Consider the following 12,773-nt stretch of genomic DNA (forward strand, 5'->3'; position numbering starts at 1 on the left):
CCCATGAAAATTTAGGTGCATTTTTCTAGCTGTGTTTGAACAGAGTATTTCTGTAGAGATTTACCATACTCTTTAGACAGACCGGTGTAGCAGAAAAAATCCCTGGACTAGAATCAAAATACCAGAGTTTGAATTCTACTTACATGCTTATAACGTTTTAACTTGTAACTTTCTGTGCCTCCATTTTCTTATCTGTAAAATTAAGACTGTTTCATGACTAAGAATATATAGTTGGCTATATCTGGAGAAAAATAGTCAAAGAAAGACTAAGATCTATGTTTGGGGTAGAGGGGACCATAAATGACAACAAAAAGAAGGAAGAAGTGTTTGATTCATATTTTTCTTCTGTCTTCTTTACCAAGGGGAATGACTTTTGAACAAATGATGGAAAAAATGACTAATAGGGAGTTGATATCCAAGATAAATAAAGAACTGTGAGGAAGGAACTGGATGCCCTTGATGAATTCAATTCACCAGCCCAGAGAAAGTACTCATATTTGAAGGATCATAGAAAATGGAATATGTACCATACGACTGAAAGAAGACAAATAATGTCTTGAAAAAGGAAAGAGAACAGAATCTGCAAAGCCTAGACCAGTGAAATTGACATCAATTCCTGGGAAAATTGGGGAATGACTTGCTAAAGGGATAGTTAATGAAAATTCAGAAAAAGAAGAGAGGATTACAAGGAGCCAAAATGAATGATTCAAGAACAGATAATATCAGACTTTCCTTTTATAATAGTTAATATGGTGGTAATTAAAGGGGAGAGTGGACATATTGTTTATCTTGTTTTTAGAAAACATTTAATAAAATATCTCCTGCTATTATGTTGGAAAAGAGTGCAAGAATAGACATGATTCAATTAATGGATTAAGGACTAGTTGACTGGCTAGGTTCAGAGTAGCTGTTAATGATTCAATTTTGACGTGATGGGGTACCTTTAATATCTCTGCTCAGCCCTCAGTTGTTCAACACAATCAATGATTTGGATGAGTTGCAAATGCCTTATTCATTACATTGGCAGATGACATCAAGCTTCATGGACTAGTAAAACACTGGATACAATCAGGATTAAAAAAATGTTGACAAAATAGAAGATTTGCCTAGATAAAGAAAAGCAAGAGTCAGCAGAATTACTGGGGAAGCACTTCATGAGAGATATGCTCCTGAACAGACTAATGACAGCAGAGTCTACAGCCCATAGTTGCAAACCAGCTCAAGCATATGGATTTTCCTCTGTCATGTTTCTTGGGTATGACCACTTTCCTCCACAGAAGTTGGTGGCAGATGGTTGTAGTGTATTTATTATTATTGCATTTGGTTAAATATATGAGTTTCTGTGATCTTATTTCTTTGCCTTATTGCTAAGTATATGGGTATGATTAAGATTTTAAAAAAGATGTTGACAAGTAAGAACGATGGATTAAATCTAATATGATGAAATTAAATATAGGGTAAAAATAAAGTTTACACTTGGGTTCAAAAAATCAACCTCAAAAGTACAAAAACAGAGCAGGTATGCTCAGATAGCATATTTATCTAAAAAGGATCCAGATGTTTTATAGAATAACAACCTTGATGTGAGTCAACAGTATGATGTGGCACTTCCTTTTTTTTTTTTTTTTTTTTTTTCCATGCTTCCTTTCTCTCTCTCTTTTTTTTTTTTTTTTTTAAATTTAATAGCCTTTTATTTACAGGATATATACATAGGTAACTTTACAGCATTAACAATTGCCAAACCTCTTGTTCCAATTTTTCACCTCTTACCCCCCCACCCCCTCCCCTAAATGTCAGGATGACCAGTAGATGTTAAAATATATTAAAATATAACTTAGATACACAATAAGTATACATGACCAAAACATTATTTTGCTGTACAAAAAGAATTCAGACTCTGAAATATTGTACAATTAGCTTGTGAAGGAAATCAAAAATGCAGGTGTGCATAAATATAGGGATTGGGAATTCAATGTAATGGTTTTTAGTCATCTCCCAGAGTTCTTTTTCTGGGCATAGCTGGTTGAGTTCATTACTGCTCCATTAGAAATGATTTGGTTGATCTCGTTACTGAGAATGGCCTGGTCCATCAGAACTGGTCATGATATAGTATTGTTGTTGAAGTATATAATGATCTCCTGGTCCTGCTCATTTCACTCAGCATCAGTTCGTGTAAGTCTCTCCAGGCCTTTCTGAAATTATCCTGTTGGTCATTTCTTACAGAACAGTAATATTCCATAATATTCATATACCACAATTTATTCAGCCATTCTCCAACTGATGGACATCCATTCAGTTTCCAGTTTCTAGCCACTACAAAAAGGGCTGCCACAAACATTCGTGCACATACAGGTCCCTTTCCCTTCTTTATAATCTCTTTGGGATATAATCCCAGTAGTAACACTGCTGGATCAAAGGGTATGCACAGTTTGATAACTTTTTGAGCATAGATCCAAACTACTCTCCAAAATGGTTGGATTCGTTCACAACTCCACCAACAATGAATCAATGTCCCAGTTTTCCCATGATGTGGCACTTCCTAAAAGCTTATGATATACTGGGCAAAATTAGGAGGTTAATCTTTAGGAAAAAGGAGATGATATAATAATATAACTGAGCTCTAGTTAAGTTCATCTGAATTATTGTGTTCAGTTCTGAGTGCCATAGTTTAAGAAAGATTATATAGGCCGTAAAGCATATAGGAGATTGTAATGAATATGTTGAAAGGTCTTAAGTCCATGTAATATGAGGATAAGTTGAAAGAATTAGGGATATTTAGTTTGGAGAGGAGTAGATTGAGAGGGCAATAAGAAAATTTTTTTTTCAAGAGTCTGAAGGGTTACTTTGTAGAACAGAAATTGGATTTTTTGTGTTTATTCTCAAAAGGAAAAACCAGAAGTTGTGGAGGCAAATTTAAACGGAGTTAAGCTAAACTTCTAAAGTTTTTCAATAATGATATGGGCTGCCTAGAAAAAGGGTGGCTTTTCTTTCATTGGAGGTCTTTTAGTATTTTATAGTAAGGATCTCTTTTGAATATAGGTTAGACTAAATTCTGAGTTTCACAATTTCTTGATTCTACTTCTATAGTTCCTTCTAGTGATTATAAACAAACATGATGAAATTTTCACAATCCTAGAGCAAATCTTTCCTTGATTTTTCTAACTTATCTAGCTTTAATTCTCTCTCCTTCACTGCCAAATTTATTTTGAAAAATAAATGTTCCATATCTAATGCCTCTGCCTTCTTCTATATTTTTGCCTCAATTTCTTCAAACCTGGCTTCTGTCCCCAGAACTGAGGTAAAATATTTATCATCTTTCTTAGTCTCTTTGCAGCATTTGGCACTGCTGAAGACCATTTCCTATACATTATTCTGGCTTTTTTCATATTTTCCTAACTAATTCTAGTGTATGTACTCTTTCCAGCCCTCTATTAAAGGGCTGGTTCCTTGAGGCTCTATCCTTGGCCTTCTTTTCTTTTCATGGCCACTGAAGTTTCAATTATTACCTTTATGCAAGTGACTCATGATTCTGTCTGTTCAATTCTGACTTCTCCAATTCTGAGCTCTAGTCCTGAATTTCTACTTGTTTACTAGCTACCTCTAGTATCTCAAATGTTTTATTGTATCTCCTGAATTTATTATATCTCTCTCTTCCATCCTAAGCTTGCTCCTCCTTTTTTATTTAGTTAACTTTTGAATTTGTGGAATGAAAAAAGCATTTCCATAATATAGCTCCTCCTTCACTTCTTCTTTGTACTATCATCATTTTTCTGTTTCCTATATTGAATACCTTGGTTTTATTTTTAAATCTTCTTTCTTTCCTTTTTATTTTATACTTAATCTAATCAATTCTTGTGATAAAACTTCTTTTGTATTTTACTTCTTGTCTATTGCCACTGTCCACACTTTCATGATTAACTTCTTGAATTAGTGCAATAATTTCAGAATCACTCTTCCTTCTTCCACTTTCCCCTTTTCACCAACTTGTCTTTCATATTGATGCCAGAATATTTCCTACTCAAAGATATTCAGTGGCTCCCTATTGCCACCGAACAAAATCCAAACGTTTTGAGATATCTTATCTTATTCTCCTATGCCCAAAACATACCCTGGCAAGATGCAATATTTTTTTACTTCTCCAATGTAAGTTATTATTTTTTTTAATTTCTCTCTCTCTTTCTCTCCTCTTTCTTGTGCAATTGGACTTAAGTAACTTGCCCAGAGTCACTCAGCCACTTAGTGTTAAGTGTTTGGGGCCAGATTGAATTCAGGTCCTCCTGACTCCAGGGCTGGTACTATCCACTGCTCCATTTAGCTGCCCCAACATAATCTTCTTTATGGAGACCTTTCCTGAGTCCTCTGATTAGTAATTTTCTTCATGCTTGGACATGTAGCAGCACTTTTGAAATTTTCTAACCTACTTGTATAATATTTTGTATTATAATGATTTGTTTTTATGAATTATCTTCCTCATAGTATACACGATAAACTCCCCATGAGGATGCAGGCAAATTTATCTCTACTCAGTTTTTCCTCAAATGTATAAACAGCTCTATATACAAAAGGAATTTAATAAATGTTTGTTGAGTATATAAATGAATTAAAAATTACAAGAAAAAGCACCATGGAATCCATCCACAAGAAAGTTGCATGATGTAGTAAAAACTGGATTGTACTATCAGTGAGAAGACGATTTCAATTTAAGCCCTGCTGATATTTAGTCATAAGACTTTGGGCAAATTTCTTCACCTATGTGTATCTAAATTTCTTCATTTACTCAACAAGCATTTATCATGTCTTTACTATATACAAGGCACTGTGATAACTGAGGGGAATACAAAGAAAGACAAAAATTTCTTCCCATATTCTAATAGAAGAGACAACATATAGAGAATTATATGCCAACAAGATATGTAAATATAAATTGGAGATAATTACAGATGGAGGGCACTAGCATTAAGGGGACCTTGGAAATATTTCTTTTTTCAGATTTTAGTTAAGATTTGAGTAAACCAGGGAAGCCATTATCCAGAGATGAGAGGACAATTCCAGTCATGGAGCACAAACAGTGAAAATGCTCACAGTCAGTAGATGGAGTGTCTTTCTGCAAGTGAAGAACAGTAAAAAAAAAAAAAAAAAAAAGCCTGAGGTACTTTTGTAGAATAAAAGGGAGAGAGCTAATGTAGGAAAAAATAAAAAAGGAAGGATAGGGTCAATTTATGAAGGTCTATAAAATAATAGGCTTACATTAGGTGACCTTTAAAGACACATTCAGTTTACTGGAATTTCCTCAAAAATGTTTACATTAGTAAATTTGGATTAGTGGGATTAATCCTCCTACTGGCAGTACAATAATGGATTTTAAACTGCACTAATCTTACACATAAATATCTGGGAGATTTAGAAGAGGACTAAGTACTACCAAAGAGTATCACCTCAATTGTAAACTACTATTTGTTAAGATGTATAAACTGAAATGTGAGAAGCATTTGAAAATGTGTACTCCTGGTTTTGTGATTAAGAAATTGTCTCCTTAAACACTGTCATAATAATAATTAATGAACTAACTGTTCCTTTGGATTATGCTTTACCCCCCTTTTCTTGGAAGTGCAACTCTTTTTATTAATTTTAATGAGTTTCTGATTTATTTTCACTTGTGATGGTAAACATCAAAATGGTCTACAAACATAAAAAGACTAGATTTCAAATAAAATAAATTTTAAAAAATTTTAAGTAAAATAAATAAAAAAAGAAAAAAGATTAGGAAAAATATTGTGAAAGGATAACCTTTGAGTTTAGCCTATACTCTATGGTTATTCTCTACTAGCATGATAAATAAAAGGCAAAAATGTTCCATATGTCATTCTAGTTTCTGTAGTCTTATGAGAATAATCCTACCAGGTTTTCAAGCAAGGTGATTAGTGAGTCAGCATTTATAGATTTTAGGAATGAAAGGTATACACGCTGCTATTATCTTTTACTTGAGCTTTTTGAAGGATGCTCATCTTTCAGAGCTGTGGAACTGAAGCAATTCCTAGGGAACTTGATGTGCCTTTTAATAATGGAAGTGTGGAAGGGTGGTGAGGTCTTGGATAGAACAGAACTGAAAAGCTTCTCACACAACCAGTAACCCTACAGCTGTTCCCCTTAATTAAGTGAGTCCTGTTGACTCAGCAAGACTTGCTTGAATAAGGCAGCTGTGTCCCCATAGAACTAAGGTGTAAACCCAAAAGTAGGTATTGTCTGAGCAAACAGAGGTCTTGAAGAAACCAGGGGAGCTTGTGTTCCCTTGGTTAATAATGAACCATAAGAAACCTGACCCAGTGATTCTTAGCTGTTAAAAGATCAATGGCTTTGTTATCTCTTCACCCACAGACAAAAACTTTATTTTATTTGTTCACAGACTCAAATAGTCTAAGCCCCTAGCTAGCTCTATTCATATGGAAGGTCATTTTTCATCACTGATGCAATTTCTTTTCTCCTAATCCTGGTTTAAATGAAAACTAGACCTAGCAAAATAAATAACATGTTACACACTTACATATAAGCTAAATGGATGATAGTACTTTTTGGGATTTGTATAGCAACCATTCTCAAAATAATTTAACACTTTAAATATATATATGTATATATATATATATATATATATATACACATATATATTTCCTTTTTTGATTTCCTACTTCTAATTAATATCACCCTCACTCTTAAGGGAAAAAAAAATCACAAGTCCTTATTAAAGTCCCCATTTTGCCAATGAAGAAACTGAGATAGCAAGCAATCTGGTTAATTGGTCCAAGTCACAGCTGAGTAAGGTAGCTATTTTTTTTTTTTGCATTTGGTATTCCTTGACTCACTCTACTACACAATTCTCTTAAGAGATTATTAAGATATATTAATTATAATTATATATATATTAAGATATATTCTCTTAAGCATCAACAACAACAACAACAGTAAAAAGCAGATGCAAAGATCAGCCTTGTTCCTTTACTCTAATGATTAAGAAAATTTTAGGTATAGATTGTTTAGATCCAAAGGGTTCAAGATAGATTTCAAAGATACTGAACATGAATGGGAAAAATTATATCTTTGTTTTTCCCCACTTCTAACTAAAATATATCATTTTCTTTTATTAGAATTGTAGAAGACTAATATGATTCTTAGATGGGGTCCATAGATTTTCACCAAATTATCAATGGGGTCTATAAGACAAAAGAGGTTAAAAAACCATGGTTCAGGTGAACTGTCCAAAGTCAGAAAGTGAGTTGGTGGTATGCTCTGGAAGTGGAGAAAGAAATGTGGAGGTTACTATCCAGTCTTGCATTACATTTCCCTTTCATTATTCAGTGGAATGACTATATTCCAACTTGTGGATTTGGGCCATACAGGAGGAAATAACTTATAATAAGGTTTCCCAAGCTTTTCTTACATAGAGGAGCTATTTTTTTTTCTTTTGAATGTCTGAGGTAGAGGGAAGTGGGAAGTTATTGTTGCTTGTAAAGTCCTTTAGTAAAAAAGCATTTACTAGAAGGAGGTGGTGGTGAGGGAGTGGCATCAGTCTTAAGAAGATATGTATCTTGACTGAGAAAACAATGATCTACTTGCTTTATAATATCTTCAAAGGGAAACTCTCTTCTCCTCACATCCAATCTTCCCCATATATTTTCCCTAAGCCAATTGTTTAGGATACTTCAGGATATCTGTTCCTTTGGGTTTTAAAGAGCTTTCCTCTTGCAATAAAATGCAAGTACTATATAAGAGAGATCATAAGCAGAGGTTCTTAACGTTTTTTGGTATATTATAGACCCTTTTGGCAATCTGGTAAAACCTATTTACCCCTTTGCAGAATATTATTTTTAAGTGCATAATATAAAATATACAGAATTACAAAGAAAACAAATTTTATTGAAATAAAGATGATTTTTTTTAAAACCCATCCACATTTAAGAACCTCCTGGAATCTATATGCAGACCTCTTGAAATCCCATGGACCCAAATTAGGAACCTTTCCTATGAGATTATCGCATTCTCTCCAATAGTCAGATTAAACCAAACATTTAATAAGAGAATGAGGCATAGGAGGGCAGAAGGACTACACTTTGGAGAACTTTAGTGGAAAATTATGGCAACAGGTTTCACCATTCTGTCTAGAAAAGGTCCTGGATTGGATTGGAAAGGAATGGCCGTAAGTGATTAGATAATACAATCCTAAACATATTTGCTCTATTTTCTTTTTTTTGTTTGTTTATTTGTTTCCTCTTGAGTTTGACTTCCTGAAAATAAAGCAGGTGGAAATTTAGGATTGAAGGAAGGAGAACTGTGAAGCCATATTCATTTCATTCTTTTGTAAGTTTAAAATACTCCACAGTCCTTTGTAGATTTGTATTTACAAATCACCAGTAATTATTTAAGGAATGGTGTGTGTGTGTGTGTGTGTGTGTGTGTGTGTGTGTTTGTGTGTGCCCCTTTTAAGCCTTCAAAACCAAAACATATTTATATTTTAAGTTTTGACTTTTATTCTCCTTTTCTCTTTCTGTGTCTTGTCCCTCCACTCAAAGCCAAAAGTATGATTTTTGGTATATGAATATAAGATTTGGCGTTTGAATGAATTTTAAAGACCATTTTATCTAATATTTCATTTCATAGGTGAAAATTGAAGCTCAGAGAAGTTAAGCTACTTGCCCAGAATCATGAAGCTAGTAAGTTCCTGAGGTTGTTTTTGCACATAGTAGGAGCTTAATAAATTCTTGTTGAATGAATAAAGATAGACAAAGAAAGCCCAGGAATAGAATAATAATGTATAACCCCTGAAAAAAGGTATTAGTCTCTAGTTACTCTCCAAACTCATTTTGTAATGAAATGGAACTGGGAGAGAGTTTCTTCTTGTACTTCAGTAAATGGAAAAATCCCATTTTCAGAGATACTCTCAGGAAAATGTCTATAATTAGAAGATCAGGGGACTCATAATAGTTCTTGTCTTGGTCCCAAGTGCTTTCTTTAAGAAGGAACAGAATAAAAATGAGTAAAAATAAGAAATGTGTCAAAGGTAGCATAAAAACAATGTCTTTTAGTTAGTTGCAAAATTCTCAGCTCTCCTCTTTTTTCCATTATCCCTTTCTTCCAATTTCTTGTTTTTTCCCTTTCAACTTTAGAAAATATACTCTTATTTCAGTTTGACAGATGAAGAACAGGGGATGGGATTGAGGTTAGGAGGGAAACCAGTTATATCCTTATTGAATAGTAACTGTGCATAAGATATTGTACATGACATTTAGATAAAAGAAACAAGATTTCTGCCTGTAAAGAGATTTCATTCTAAAGTTTTAGACAAAACACATCATGTTTTGATGAGATATATACATGTGTATGTCAGTTAAAAAATAAGGCCATTACTATTTCCCTCTGTGACATATTGGACTCCAAATGTCCAACACTTGGACACTAATACACAAATAAAAATTCCCAATTCACACACATCCTTTCTCAGGAAGGAGAAATATCTGTGTCTGAAAACCTTTCAGACTCATGATACAAAATCACTATAAAATCAGTCACAATACTAACTTTTCTCTTAACTAATATTGGTAACCTTGGATTGACTGAAATGAATATTTCTCTTTAATTCTTTAGCACATTGATTTGGTGATTTGTGGATCTCAGACTTTTCAACACAGATAAAAATCATCATCTATACAAATCATAAGTAACAGGTTTTTCTGACACCTGCTATTCATTGGCTATAAAGAAAAGTTGTTTCTTACCCCTAACAGCCCTGCAACGTCATGAAAAAAAATGAATCTTTTCACCAAAGTAAAATCAGCCTAACCGCATTTGTATATATATCTTTGTCATTGGCTCCCAGGGGCATTTCAAAGTACAGTGCACATTAAAACAAAGAAACAAATGTGTTTTATGTTTTATCTCCAAGTTAAATATTATGTGAATATAGCACAATACACAACAGTTATCTATTTTCTAAAACTGACAAAAACTGTATTATTGGGGGAACAATAAAAAATAAAAACAGTCCCTGTTATGAAGATACATATACATACATATATCTTATACTAAGGGTTAATATTACTGAACTATCTTCATTACCAGATTGTAACCTGAAGAAATCAACTATATCATAATACATACAGAAACTGGCTTTGGTTTACCCTAGTTTCTTTTCAATTCTTTTCAAATACAATAAACTGTATTTATGATATTGGATTTACAGATCAATAATAATGAATTCTCACATTGATTACTTCCAAAGAGGTCTTTCCCACACTTTTGATCTTTGAGCTGTTACTGAACCTTTCAGATTCCCTGGTTTCCCATAGGATTTGGACATTATCATAAGAAAAAAAATGTAGAACATGTATAGACAGGACCTTGGACAGGGCTAACATAAGATTAGACTGAGAACTGTTAAATTTCATTCACTGAGTACTGACTCCATGTTCAAACCCAGTTCATAACAAGTAAGCTTGTTTTTTATTCAGTGAGAAAGGAGGAAAAGATGTTTCTACCAAGCTAATTATGAAAAGGTCCCAGGGAATAGTACACATAAACCAAAAAACAAATACATTCAAGAATCATGACGTTCACTAATTTGGCTATAAAGGTAATTAAAATTAAGAGTAGAGAACAAATGTTAATTCAGCTAAAATCTTTGGGAAAAAAGCAGCAGAGAAACATCATGTAAGTCAAAGTTATTATGAGAATTGTTCAACACTGTTATGAATTTTCCAGGAAGTAGCTTTTAACACAATTAGTCCCATTCAAATTGTCCAAAAATGAGGTGTGTATTGTGGTGGCAAGGGAATAGAGGGGAAAGAAAGAAGGATAACTGGACAAAGATCAGAATTTTATACAATAAGATACTTTAAAATAGCTATTATTTATATGTGTAGGGAAAACAAAATCCTTGATTCATGTTTTTAATAAAGAATTCTTAAGCAATCTTTTGCCATGCCTTATTTAAGGAGACAAAAAAAAAAAAAGCCAGAAAAGAACACTCTTTCAGGATATTTAATCACATAGCAAAAGAATTGTAAGCATTAAGCTTCCTGCCCTGGAAAGCTGGCTGTTCCCATATCTATTCCCTAGCACAGATAATGTCCTCTCATGACACTTTACTAGCTCATCTGTGTCAATTAAATATTATCTAAAAGTCCCCATGGAGATACTGATTTAAACCTATCGGATGTTCCGACTTGTTTTCTTACTGTCTTATACCCACATTAAGTTGCTGGCTACTTTACCCTTACTAACCCATTAGTTTTAGCAGAAACAAAAATGAAAAAGACAATACCGGCAACAACACATTGACACAAAATGCAAAGAAACAGAAGAGTTTAGCCCAGACCTGGTCATTCCTTCCATTTCTTGAAACGTGAACACAAACCGAAGAGACCCACTCAGCCTTAAAAAGGTCGATCATTTTCCTCTCTTAAAATTTCATCTCTAACAGAGTGCTTTCTCTCCTTCTGTCTCCTTGCTTGCTTTCTCTTTCCCCCTCTCTCTCTCTTTCCCCTCCTCTCTGTACTTCTACCGGAGAGCATTTGTTTTTCTTTCCTGCTTCTGCTGTGGATGAACGCAAACTCCACGATTTGAGGTGATTTTTTTTTAAAAGACTAACAGTTGGGAATCTAAAATCCTGCTAGTCTAAATGGCTTCATATGCCAGTTGCAAGAAACACAGTGCTTATATAAAAAGGCACGAAGAGACAAGAGTCCTGCGATTTTAAAGGAAAAAAGCTAATATCTAGAAAGAAATATCCTTTTCTCCTTTGGTCCTATTTCTATTTACCTTTAGACTTTACAATTAACACTTACCCTGAGATGTGCCATAAATGCTCTATTCCAAATGTATAAAAGCCAACCACATCTCAACTGAGAATTAAACAGTTTTAATGTCTTCAAATCCATGTCCCTGCTCCAGCCCCTGACAGAGACAGTCACTGGCAGCAGTACAACAATTCTGAACACCAGACATCTGATTCTTGACATTTAAAAATAACAATATTGGTAAAAAAGAGGAGCCTTTTTTAAATTAACTGCAAACAGCTTGTGAGTGAGGACATATTGCCAATTGTATGTGTTAATCAGAACATGCTATGATTTCAACCTTGCAATATTGGGTTTCTGAATCGATGCCATAGAGGAACCATAATACCTATGGAACTGATCAGTTTCCTGTATAGTCACAGTAACAACATCATGCAATTGGTTTACTAGAAGTTTATTTAGCAGTTGTTCAAAAGAATAAATCCTGGCAAGTCAAGTAAAAATCTAATAATTCTTTTATTGGTCTGAGAGAATTAATATGAGTATATATGTGCATATATTTCTATAGTTATATAAAAACAGCAAGATCCCAATTAGTGTAGCATGTATTCAAATACACACTTTTCAAAGTTATAATTATGTAAAGTTTAGGTTCTAGTACAATGGAAAAATATAGTGCAAATCCGAATAATTCAAGTACTTATTTTTTTATACTAAGTGAGATCTAGGCATATATACATAAAAATAAAGTAGAAAGGGATAATGAACTAATATATTCATTTCTATGCTATAGTTATACATATCCATTTCAATGACAAAAGCTAAAATATTAACTTTTTAAAATCGTGCTCTACAGACTTTTGTCCACAATGCATTGTGTTTATCTCCTTAGTAGGAAATGCAAAACTTATGAAAAAAGAGATGCTTGTGAAATCTCAACCTTGTCTCAACTAATGATAATCGTCTACATTTATAGACCATTTTAAGATT

General features: G+C 33.4%; 1 protein-coding gene across 7 annotated transcripts in view; it reads right to left on the reverse strand.

Moving 5' to 3' along the window:
• The window catches only part of DLGAP1 (DLG associated protein 1), a 1,087,876-nt gene that overhangs the window by 387,317 nt on the left and 687,786 nt on the right, over positions 1-12,773 (reverse strand). For 2 of the 7 annotated variants that reach the window (XM_012541521.2, XM_012541520.2), the window contains exon 1: positions 11,363-11,659. The exons of 4 other annotated variants lie outside the window; for them this stretch is intronic. In XM_012541521.2, the coding sequence (XP_012396975.1) occupies positions 11,363-11,437 (75 nt within the window). In that variant the 5' untranslated portion in view covers positions 11,438-11,659. Of the gene's footprint in view, positions 1-11,362; positions 11,660-11,831; positions 11,998-12,773 lie in introns of those variants that run through there. One more of the 7 variants, XM_012541519.2, reaches the window with a different exon arrangement.

The sequence above is a fragment of the Sarcophilus harrisii genome, chromosome 1 (genome assembly GCF_902635505.1).
Source record: "Sarcophilus harrisii chromosome 1, mSarHar1.11, whole genome shotgun sequence".
Taxonomy (NCBI): Eukaryota; Metazoa; Chordata; class Mammalia; order Dasyuromorphia; family Dasyuridae; genus Sarcophilus; species Sarcophilus harrisii.